A 12,435-nucleotide genomic window follows, 5' to 3' on the forward strand; every position below is an offset into this window, starting at 1 on the left:
GAAGATGCAAAACACTTCAGTCTGGCAGGAGACTCTAAAGATCATCAACCTTTCCTCTATTCATTTAGAAACTTTTAAAAATATGCTAACTTAGCTGAAAATCTCATGGAAACCGGGCTCCTCATCAGACTTGAAAGGCAAAAGAGTTTCTCAACAACTTTTCTTTATGGCTCTGTATGGCTCCACCGAAAACCAGAAAAACATTTGGGGCAAGAAGCTATGACTGTGAGGCCACATGGGAGCAGGCAGTCAACTGCTATACTAAGGAACACTCAGTTAGCATGAAGTATCTCGTCACTTAAAAGCCTGACCTGCCTTGCTCTTCTTTCTACCTTCTGAATGCATTCTCTAATCTTCCCAGGCTGGCTCTCTTCAGGTCTAGAGAAGCCAGATGAATTCCCTCTCATTTACCCTCTTTCAAAATGCCCTTCCTTATCAACTTTGTCTCTGGATTCTTCCCATCTTACATGGCCCGATTGGAAGTATAACCTCATTTCTCCAGTCTGCCCTGGTGGGTTTTGTTTGTTTGTTTGTTGGCTTAACATCTTACATCCTGTTCAAAGGTGGTCTTTTTTTTTGGTCTCCAAAACTAGACAAAATTCTCAGGTCGTAAGCTATCTCCTATGCACATCCTCCTTGCACCTAGTCCAGGCTGGATGCACAGGAGCTGCCATACCTGCTTTCTCAGGCCACTGGCTTTCCTCCCTGAGTGGCTCTTGCTTTAGCACGGGGCAGACCCAACTGCTAAACAGTAGAAACCTTTCCCATTGGGAATGATATCATTAAAGTTTTCCTAGATTGTGGGCTTTCCATAGTGAATGGAAGAGTAACAGCAGAAAGTGATGATTGAGAATCCCAGGATAAACTAGAGACAAAAGATAGGGGCAAGGTTAAAAAGCAGAACCCCAGGCTGGACAGTATAGCCAGACCCCATCTCTAAAAAAATAATTTTAAAAATTAGCTGGTTGTGGTGGCATGCACCTGTAGACCCAGGTATTTGGGAGGCTGAGGTAGAAGGATCACTTGAGCCTAGGAGGTTGAGGCTACAGTGAGCTGCGGTCATGCCACTGCACTTCAGCCTGGGTGACAGAGCAAGACCCTGTCTCAAAAAAGAAAAAGAAAAGAAAATGAGGCAAATCTCTATGTTCTTAATAGAATGGTATCCGAAATATATTAGTGAAAAGAAGTAATGATCAGAACCTAATATATAGTAAGCCACCATGTATATAAACAAGCAGGTAGCAGATAGATGCTTATAAAAGAATAGAATGTGCCTGGAAGGACGTGCTAGAAAGTAGTAACCAGGTCCCCTGGTTGCCTCAGGGGAACAGAATGTGGGCAGGGGACAGGGTTATGGAAAAGGCACTTCATTTTCCTTGCATGTTCTTTTGTGCTTTTTCTATTATTTTTGCATGTATTACTTTTTTTGTAGACAGAGTCTCACTTTGTCACCCAGGCTAGAGGGTGGCTTACTGCAACTCTGCTTCCCAGGCTCAAGTGATTCTCCTGCCTCAGCCTCCAGAGTAGATGGAATTATGGGTGTGTGCCACCATGCTTGACTAATTTTTTGTATTTTTAGTAGAAATGGGGTTTCACCATGTTGGCAAGGCTGTCTCGAACTCCTGACTTCAGGTTATCTGCCTGCCTCAGCCTCTCAAATGCCTATTTTTTTTAATGAAATTTTAGACCTGGTACAGTGGCTCATGCCTATAATCCTAGCACTTTGGGAGGCCAAGGTAGGTGTATAGCTTGAGCCCAGGAGTTTGAGACCAGCCTGGGCAATATGATAAAACTCTGTCTCTATTAAAAAAAAAAAAAAATACAAAAATTAGCCAGACATGGTGGTGTGTACCTCTAGTCCCAGCTACTTAGGAGGCTTAGGTGGGAGGATCACTTGAGTCCAGGAGGTCAGGGTTGCAGTAAGCAGAGATCATGCCGGTGCACTCCAGCTGGGGCGATAGAACAAAGCCCTGTCTCAAAATAAATAAATAAAACAAAAAAATGAAATTTTAAAGATAACTAGGCATAGGTGTGAAATTAGGCCAGACCTGAGGTATATGTATAAACTAGTAGTTTCACTAGGTAAAGGTCAGAGAGCAAGCAGTTACATAAGTGAGGCAAGTCATGGGGGCTGAACTGGGGCAGTTGAGCAACAAAGAGACCCTTAATATCGGACAGATCTTAATCAGAAGTATCTGATACAGGGCAGGTATGGTAGCTCTTGCCTGTAATCCCAGCACTTTGGGAAGGCAAGGTGGGTGAGATCACTTGAGGCCAGGAGTTTGAGACCAGACTGGCCGACATAGAAAAACCTTGTCTCCACTAAAAATACAAAAAATTAGCCAGGTACAATAGTATGCACCTGTAATCCCAGCTTCTCGGGAGACTGAGGCAAGAGAATCACTTGAACCTGGGACGTGGAGGTTGCAGTAAGCTGAGATTGCACCACTTGCCTGGGTGACAGAGTGAGACTGTCTTAAAAAATAAAAAATGTATCTGATACATTTTTCATGTTAGACATATGCCAGCTCCAGATATAGGCAGTTCAGGATAGAGGTGTGAATAAACTTTAAGGAAATGGTAAAACTGTTTGTTTATAGGAAATGAGAAGGATAGATTTCAGGATTAAGCCACATGTAAACTCACTAGCCAGAACACTTGTGCCAGTTTCCGTGCCATCTCCTAATCCGTGTTGGAAGTAGACAAGGGCAGGGCATAGATGTTCCGGAACATCTGCCATGGCCAGGCACTGAGATGGGCATTTTAAGTTTCCTGTACCACATTGAACACTCACAGTGACTCACAGTAAGGCTGTCTTAGTCCATTTTCTATTTCTGTAACAGAATACCACAGACTACATAATTTATTAAGAAAAGAAATCTATTTAGCTTATGGTTCTGGAGCCAGAGAAGTCCAAGAGCATGGCACTGGCATCTGGTAAGGGTCATCCCATGGTGGAAGGGTGAAATCAGAAGAGAGTACACAAGACAGAGAGGATATCAGGCCAAACTTGTCTTCATAACAAACCCACGCTCCAAATGACTAGCCCAGTCCCGAGATCGCAGCATTAATTCATTCATGAGCACAGAACCCTCATGACCCAGTCACCCCTTAAAGGCTCTGCCTCTTAATATTGTTACAATGGCATTAAATTTCAACATGAGTTTTAGCAGGGACATTCAAACCGTAGCAGAGGTGATAATATAGTTCCCATTTTACAAGTCAGGAGTCTGATTCAGGTCACATAAATAATAAGTGGGAAAGCCGGGACTCAAATGTAGGTCTGTCCCTACTGTCTCTATTACTCATGTTGTATTATTAGTACACCAAAGATGTTTTAGCCTTTTCATGGCCAAAGACACTCAAGAGTCAAGGCCCTTCAGTACTGTTCTTAAAAAGAAAGTCTTTGTTCTTCCTTTTGTATGTAGACCCCCAAATCAGAGCCCACTTACTGTTTCCACTGTGTGGTTCAAAGAGCTGCTCCATATATTGAATGAAGAAAAAATTCCGTTTATTGGGGAAAATGTCATCTCCAATGTTTGTTAATCTTGCCACATGTCTGTTATTGAACTAGTTATTTCAAGTCCCTAGATACAGTTTTTCATATGTGAGTTAGTTTTCCTTCTCCAAAACACTAAATCTGATTTTCATGTCTGATGATTTTTTTTCTCCAAATTTCTACACTTAAGAGAGGAATAATAGAATACCATCTCCCCACCCCTTCTGCCCCATCTTGTTTTCAACTAGCCAGGATTCGATCTTGGTATTTGTTTGTTTTCATTTTATTTTATTTGAAGCCAAAGCATAGAGTGTTTATCTATGTTGTCTACACATAGCCTTGGCCTCCATCATATGGTCAAGGATTTCATTTTCTCACGAGTTGCTTATTTTCTTGCCATCAATGATTGTACATCTTTTCTTACCATTGGCCGTAGCTGCTTAAACCCCATCATATACCATAGAAAATACCCATGTTCTCCTTCCTGAGACCCAGACCTAAGGGAGATAAAATATCAATGTATATTCTGTTCTTTACCTTTCTAGGCAAAATCCATGTTTGGTGACCAGAGCTGTATATATTGATATTCTCTTCCTATTGACTTGCTGCCTCAACAAATCTACAAAGGACAACCAGCCAGGTATGATTCATAGTTATACTATATTTTGGAATTGTTGCACATCTTTGAAATGCAGGTGGCGTTTTGAGTGGCTCTGCCACACACTGCTCCACCTTGTACTTTTTAAAGACTAACCACACATCAAACTTAAACGGTGTCATATAGTTCCCTCATAGAACTTTCTCGGGGAAACTTGTCCTTTTTGGAAGTTTGTCATTTATTTTCTAGTTGATCATTCAGGGAACAGTGAACTCTACTCAGATACCCTCTGTGCTTCTACAGCCCTGGCTTTTTGCTATTTTTTGTATTTTCTTTGAAAGTTCATCATTTTGAATAGCTGCAAGTTCATTCTGTTCCATTCTGTGGAGATGACTGAGCTGGGCTCATTTGATGCTGGGTATTTGAGACTCTTCTCTAATCGACCCCGACACCAATGGACTTACGAGTTGCTGCCTCAACCTCTGACTTTCCCCATGTTTCTTGGTCATGTATGTTTCTGGGTATGGATCCCAGATACACGTTCAGTTGTCCTGTCTTAATCATGATTCGCAAAGTGGTTTTTCTTTTTTAAAGGAGAAGGGCAACTCCAAATTAAATTTTTTTGATGTGTTTATATAAGAAGCTGCCAAAAGTGCTGTACATGAATTCCAGGCCACGGACTGAAACTGATTTTCATCAACACAAACTGGAATGCAGGGTAATGAACCTGCAACTGGTTAAAATGAGCCTCTTCTAATTGATTAGGCCTGTCTAAAGGAGGCTACAATTACAAAGTCAGATTCTGAGTGCAAGCAGACCAGGCCTTTTCTCTGTTACATTTAGTCTGTCAATGATTTGTTATCTTCAGTAAATACATTCAGTCTGTCAATGTCCGGCTCTGTCCATATGGAACCCTGTTCCCAAATTCAAACCAATTTAAAATGCTTTGCAGGAGGGAGGTTGGGGAGGTGGGAGCATGCAAAACCATCTCATCCAGATCGATGTATATTAGCCCACAAAACCCCTGTGGCCATGCAGAGGTAATAAGACCATGCTAGACTCTCATCAACTCCACATTCCTGGATAAGGGTAGCTGTTGTATACTCTTTGTAGTGTAAAATCATGTGGTTTTATAGCTATAAAACAAAATCCCAGTTTATGACTCTACCTAGCATAATTATTAATAGTGCCCCCTTTTACTCTTGAAAGTGACCAGGTTTGCATAATAAATTATTGGTCGCCCTGGCTATAAGGGACCGGAGTTACATCTACTTTAGTTTACCCTTGAGTTAACTGGAGTCCAGAGTTTATAAAGACATTACGAATCCAGTGTTACCAAGTAAATTGCTTTAGATTTCCAGCATTTCTGTATTTCAGTTCCAAATTTCATGTAGCTTTATAATATTTCTCTGCCTATGTATCTAAAGGGGTTTGGCCACCACAGATTTGCTCATTGCTTACAAATCTGTTCACTGGGATTTTGACAGTGTGGTTGGCTATCATCATTAGTTTATTTGAATTGAGTTTTTCTTGGCTTATTTAGTGCCATAATTCCTTGTCTAGAATGGTTAACCCTTACATGTTGTAAAATACCTTCTTTCTTCCCCGACTATCCATCCTTGACTGATGAACTGGGTTCCTTGAAGATGACTTTGGCTTTTTTGAACCATCTATTTCTCCAAAAGTGCTGTACATGAATTCCAGGCCACGGACTGAAACTGATTTTCATCAACACAAACTGGAATGCAGGGTAATGAACCTGCAACTGGTTAAAACATTTAGAGTTTCACAAGCTGTGTTTAATAACTTAGCATTATTTCACTTCCATCTGTATATTACTCCTCTTAAAGTTGTTACTCCGCAGAGTAAGATGTGAGGCAGGACGGTTTTATTCTATTCTAGTATGGCAACTAGAATATTCTATGAATATTTTATCCTGTATATATAGTTTAAATATTTTATCCTGTATATATAGTACGAATATTTTATCCTGCACTATCCAGTACTGCAGCCACTAGTCACATGTGGATCTTGAGCACTTGAGATGTGGTTGGTCCAAAATGAGATGTTCTGTTAGTGTAAAATACATACTAGATTTCAAAGACTTAGCATGAGTTAAAAATAAAATTTCTCAATACTTTTATATTAATTATGTATGTGTTGGAATAATGATTTTTTGATATATTGGATTAAATTTAAAATGTATTATCAAAATTAATTTTACCTGTTTCGTTTACTTTTTAAAATTTGGCAGCTGAAGTCAGACGTAGTGGCTCAAGCTTATAATTCCAGCACTTTGGGAAGCTGAGGCAGGAGGATCACTTGAGGTCAGAAGTTTGAGACCAGCCTGGCAGCATAGTAAGGCCTCATCTCTAAAAAAAAATAAATTTTAAATATGCCGCGTATGGTGGCTCACACCTGTAATCCTAGCACCTTGGGGGGCAGGGGTGGGCAGATCACAAGGTCAGGAGTTTGAGACCAGTCTGATCAACATGGTGAAACCCTGTCTCTACTAAAAATACAGAAATTAGCCAGGTGTGGTGGCACGTGCCTACAATTCCAGCTACTTAAGAGGCTGAGGCAGGAGGAATCACTTGAACCTGGGAGGTGGAGGTTGCAGTGAGCCAAGATTGTGCCACTGCACTCCAGCCTGGGCAGCAGAGCAAGACTCCGCCTCAAAAATAAATTAATTAATTAAAATTAGCCACATGCATCTGTAGGCTTAGGTACATGGGAGGCTGAGGCAGGAGGATCACTTGAGTCCAGGCATTCGAGGCTGCAGTGAGCTATGATTACACCATTGCATTCCAGCCTGGGTGGCAGAGTGATACCCTGTCTCAAAAAAAAAAAAAAACTTAAATGTGGCAACTAGAATGGGAGAAAATAAGAAAGAAAAAAGTAAAACTGCCATTGAAATATACATATTTAACTTTGTCAAATGGAGATAGGAAGAACTGTAAATGACATAACAATTCAAAAGATACATTAAAGTAACATTATTAATGATGAAAAATGTGGCTATTTACGTTTTAAATTTCATATATGACTCATATTTTTATTGGACAGTACAAACTTTGATCAGTCTTCAAAGAATTGCCCTCATAAAATCGCTGGATATGTGTGTATTTATGTATCTGTGTATATATCTGTATGAATGTGCATGTTCATATAATACATCCATACAAACGGTGGGAGTATATTTTCTTTCTTTGAGGATGGAATAGATTTTTAGAACTTACCAAATACCAAATAAAATGGTAATTAAGATGGAAAGCATTGTTTGGGATAAAAATAAACTGTGCTTAATGTAGTGAAATCTATACTTGTGTGTTTCATAAATTGTTCCCTAAAACAGGTTAAGCAGTAGATAAATACGTCACCAAATATGGCGATCACTTATTTCAACATGTAGATTTCAATATGCTTTCAAAATAATGTGATGAAATTATAGTCTTAGCATATAAGCTCCTTGAAAGAATGGACCGTGTGTTAGATTCTTTGTCATCTAAACACATAGTAGGCCCTCATAAAATGGATTTATTAACTGTTTGATTGAAGTGCAGTTTTCCTCAGTTTTTAGAATAGTAACCGCTGTTATCAAATTACAGATTTTATTTAAACTCATGTATCAAACAGATGCAAATTTTTCTGAATTCAAGCAAGGTGTTTATATATACATATATATATATATATATATATATCTGCCTCCATTATTAGCTCACAAAGCTCAGATTAGGAAGTATACCACAAAGGCTGAAGCCAGACCTCTGGGTTTGAACCCTAGATCTGCCACTTACTAACTTTGTGACCTTAGGCAAGTTATTTAGCTGCTTTGAGGCGGTTTATCCATTGTAAAAGGGGATAATAAGATCTCTATCTTAGAGTGATTGTAGTTTATACATGTAAAGCTCTGTGTGAAGAATGTGCTTTGCATGGCACAGAATAAATGCTCAACAAATATTAAGTATTATTAATATTATTGTCATTATTATTTGCTGGAAGCTATGCATCTAATCCAGTCTCCTCCAGCCGGGCAGCAGTGTGTTCAACTCCTCACCTTCACTGTTCTCGACATATTTTTAAACATCTTCAGGAAAGAAGAAAGGCTTGCTTTCCTAGGAAAACACTGCAGAATAACATACTTGGCTTAGAATGTCAGGAGTCCACTTGGTTAGGGTTACCCCTGTCCCTCTGGCTGATCCAGAAAAAGATCGTATTTTTTTCTTGTTTATTTATTTTTTTCATTCATCAGACCTGCTAGCCTCAGAGACATACTGAGCACTTATATCTGGAGATAGACATGAGTATGCCTTGGGCTTAAAAGTAGGTGCAGCAAAGGATTTTTCCGATGCTGTATTAAAGGAAGTATGTATGGGACACATTGGAGGCACTAAAGAAAGTTAGATCATTTCTACTTGAGAGGACAGGAAAGACTTCCTAGAAGAGGAGGTGGTTGAACAGAGTTTTGTCAGTGGGTAGGGATTCACCAGGATGAGCAGGTGGAGATGGGTATTACAGACAGAGGTAGGAGCGTGGCCAAAGCTGTAAGGGCTCAAATCAGCACAGCATTCAAAGCACCAGGGACATGGTCATTAGACCATAGAGTGCTGGGTTCAAGGCCAGGCAGGTGCAACTGGTAAGGCTGGGGAGGCAGAAACCCAGTCATGGAAGGCCTCATTCATAGACCAAAGTCTAAGGCACTTGAATTTGACCCTGTAGACAAAGGAGATTATTGGAAGATATGAGACAGAGAGTAGAACTGTGTGGTTTTTAAGACAATGTGACATTTCTTTCTCTGCCCTCATCCTTACAGGATTTTTAGGACCCTTATGGAACGAAGTTCCTAGTGCCACTCCAAGAGAATGTAAGTGGCTGGATACAAAGTGCTATAACCCTAGCACTTTGGGGGGCCAAAGCAGGAGGATTGCTTGAGGCCAAGAGTTTGAGACCAGCCTGGACAACATAGCATGACTCTGTCTCTACAGAATTTCTTTTTTAATTAGCTGGCTATGGTGGTATGTGCCTGTAGTCCCAGCTACTCAGGATGCTGAGGTGGGAGGATCCCTTGAACCCATAAGTTTAAGGCTGCAGTGCGCCGTGATCACACCACTGCGCTCCAACCTGGGTGACAGAGCAAGACCCTGTCTCTAAAAAAAAAGAATATAACTAGAGATTCATTCACTTTGCCTTTGCCCAGCCATTTTGATAATCAATATTAGGGGTTTGGGAGGTAGGGAGTGGGGAATGGAAGACCAGACTAGAATTAAAGGGAGCACTATGGTAAAAGTAATTATTTTCGAATGGCGGGATTACAGGGGAGATTCCTTCTCTCGTTTTCTATTTTAGTAATTTTATGAAACATAATTCTGTTTCATTAATATATGTGTATATACATATGTTTAAACATTAAATGTATTTAAATATAAATCTTGAAAGGGATTGATTAGTCCAGAGGAACTGAAATAATAACAATTTCAGGGAAACATTTTCGGATGGAGGAGCTTTTTCACGGAAACTTTTTTGAATGTTAGGGCTCATCCCCTCTTCAATCCTATTCTGTAAATGACCTTGGAAGGCTGTTCCTACCTCTAAAATATCTTAGAACCACATTGAAGGGCTGGGAGCATAAACAAGGAGAAAAATAGTGAAGGAGAAAGGCAGAGAAGATGATTAGAAAAGCTTAAGATAATGATGTGTTTTGTGTAATTCAAGCTTTTATCTGAGTGCTTCCCAATCATTTGAGGTTTCCTCAGCCATTAACTAGGTTTTAAAAATTTCAAATCTGGGGGTTTTGTTTTGAGTTTTAAACCCACAGGGACTCTCTGTCCCCTGTATTCTTTTTCCTCTTCTGAATCCAGCTGTCATCATTAGTATATATCAGTTTCCTGCTAGAATGGAAAGAAAATTATAGTCCCTGGTTGTAGTTGAAGGAACAAGGAAGAAAGAGCCCAACTGCCACAAGGACTCAGAGCTCTGGGTTTCAGGCTGGGCAGGGACACGGAGACAAGAGCTTGAATTCTTATTTTAAACCCATCTTAAAGTATTTGCTCTCAGGTTGGAAATTTTCCATTGAAATTTCTGTTTACAGAAATACCGTCTGAGACTTGACTAAATATTTACCCCTTTTACTCTGAGAGATGGACTTTCTGTTTCGCTTATGCCCACGCCCCTTAAAATTGTGTCTGTCACAGCTATTGAATTGAACATTTTCTTTTGCCAAGTATTTAAACAAATACTTACCTGCATTTTCACACTTTCATTTTAAGCTCTCTTGGTGGATTTGTGAGTGGGCTTTTCCTTCCCTAGTCTCCATTTTATAAATTTCATGCAACTTTTTTTTTATAATTACATGTATGTATAATATATTAAAATATGACTATTGAAGAGGATTAATCCTAAGAAAATGACATAGCAATTTTAGATAGAAATGTTTTCCGTAGATAAGGATTTGTCCATCTATACCTTTCATATAAGTGATCTCAGAAGGCTGTTTTCCTACCCCAGAAATGTGGATAGGATGTCCATTATACTCTTATTTTTAGGAAACATTGTTTTTAATCTCATCCTCCTTGGAGGGGTTATAATAATAATGGCCAACACTTATTGAGCATCTGTTCCTATGCCAAACATTTTTATGTGTGTTAATGAAGAAAGTACTAATGTTCTTTCATCATAGACACATGGAAACTGAGGCATAGCGAGAAGTGCCCAGCATCCCATATGTGCTAAGGTGGCAGATCCTGAGCTCTCCAACTGCCTGGATTGTGACCCCACAGCACAGCCAGGGCCAGAGTCAGGAAACACCAGTCACTCACATAGGGAAGGGAATCCGAGAACCCTCTTTGTGGACTCAACTTTCCAGGCTTCTGTCCCTGCTGCAGAACCCCCAGGCCTCAGAGAGGGATCCCCTTTTCAGGAGCTTCCAAGTCACAGGCTTTTATGGGGCGTTTCTCGCTTGTGTTTCTGTTTCCCATCCCGAGCGTGTGTGGAATAATACGAGAGCCTACCAGAGCTGGAGCGTGTTATTAGAAAGAGCATGCTTGACTGCTCCCGGGCAGCCACCTGCCCTTTTTCCCTTGGAAAGTGGACCTATGGCCACTGCACAAAACACTTCCTAATACCAGGCTGCTGGTGACTACATTTTGTGGTTTCTTTGTTAGTTGGTATTTATAGTTCAGATCTCATCACTCTGCCAAGTGCAATAAACATTTTGTTTTTACTGGAATACGACTTTTATTATTGTTATTATTTTTTTTTTCAATGTCTCAAAAGTGACCAGCTTGTGTGAGTGGAGTCAGAAACTCTAAGTAGTCTAAATGCCAAGTCGTGTACCTTGTAGATTAGTGTGCAATTAGAAAACGGGCTCTTATTTATTACTGCTTGTATTTATGTGATGGAAGTTAGGTAACAAAAGCCCCCCCGCAGCCCCCCACCCCACATGCCAGCTTAGATGTTGATGATGCTTAAATGGTAAAATCTGAGAGGTATTCAGCAATGTCCTGTATTTGTACTGCCTACAACATGAATAATACATGTGTGACACAAATAGGCCAGTGATTTTTATGACAGATTAATTTCCTTTACCTAAGTTCCTGGGAAATATAGCTGAACAATTACAGAGAATGAAAACAAACATTGGCGTCTTACAAACACCTGCTTTGATTATTTGGTCAAATTAGGTTAAATTTAACTATTTCCATTTGAACAAATTGAAAACAATTCTTATCTGTTCCTGGGTCATGCGCTTTATCAGTGTTAAGTGCAGATGTGTTTAATATGACACAGTTGGTGCTATTCTCTCAGCTCTGGGTGGGAAGTAAAAAGGAATTAAGAACATATTTTTAGAGTATTCTGGGACTTTGTATTTCTGGGCCTACAGCTATGAAATTTCAAGGAGGAGGAAAAAACAGGCTTTGTTGTCAATCAATTAGTTGGTTTTCTCCAAAACACTGGAACTGTCATCTGAACTGCTGCTTGTGCCAAAATTATCTTTCCCAGGGAACAGTGAGCTTCTAAAATAAGCAGATGATTCCTAGCTGTCTTTCAGAAGTCAGAATAATATAGGGTATGTTATTAGATTGCTGGGTTAGCGTGGTGTTTACTCTTTGTTAATTCCAAACCTCGTGCTGAGTACAGAGGCCCACAATTTTTTAGAAATTTCGTTCAGAGATCATAGCAATTTAAGTGACTTACCCAAGGTTACACAGCTGGTTAGTGAAAAGGTTGAACTTTCCTGACTCCTTATTCCCTGTCCATTTCTGTGACCAAAGTTAAGGGCCTCATGTAATGTGAGAGTTGTATCTCTGAAAGAACTATGCCATGAAACTTTCTACCCACA

At 39.9% G+C, this 12,435-nt stretch overlaps 1 protein-coding gene across 4 annotated transcripts in view; it reads left to right on the plus strand.

Moving 5' to 3' along the window:
* Positions 1-12,435, plus strand: part of THADA (THADA armadillo repeat containing) — a 361,249-nt gene that overhangs the window by 267,662 nt on the left and 81,152 nt on the right. For all 4 annotated transcript variants that reach the window (XM_035272684.3, XM_035272683.3, XM_035272686.3 and 1 more), the window contains one exon: positions 4,045-4,139. In XM_035272684.3, coding sequence (XP_035128575.3) covers positions 4,045-4,139 — 95 coding nt within the window. The remainder of the gene's footprint in view (positions 1-4,044; positions 4,140-12,435) is intronic.

This window comes from Callithrix jacchus, chromosome 14, assembly GCF_049354715.1.
Source record: "Callithrix jacchus isolate 240 chromosome 14, calJac240_pri, whole genome shotgun sequence".
Classification (NCBI taxonomy): domain Eukaryota; kingdom Metazoa; phylum Chordata; class Mammalia; order Primates; family Cebidae; genus Callithrix; species Callithrix jacchus.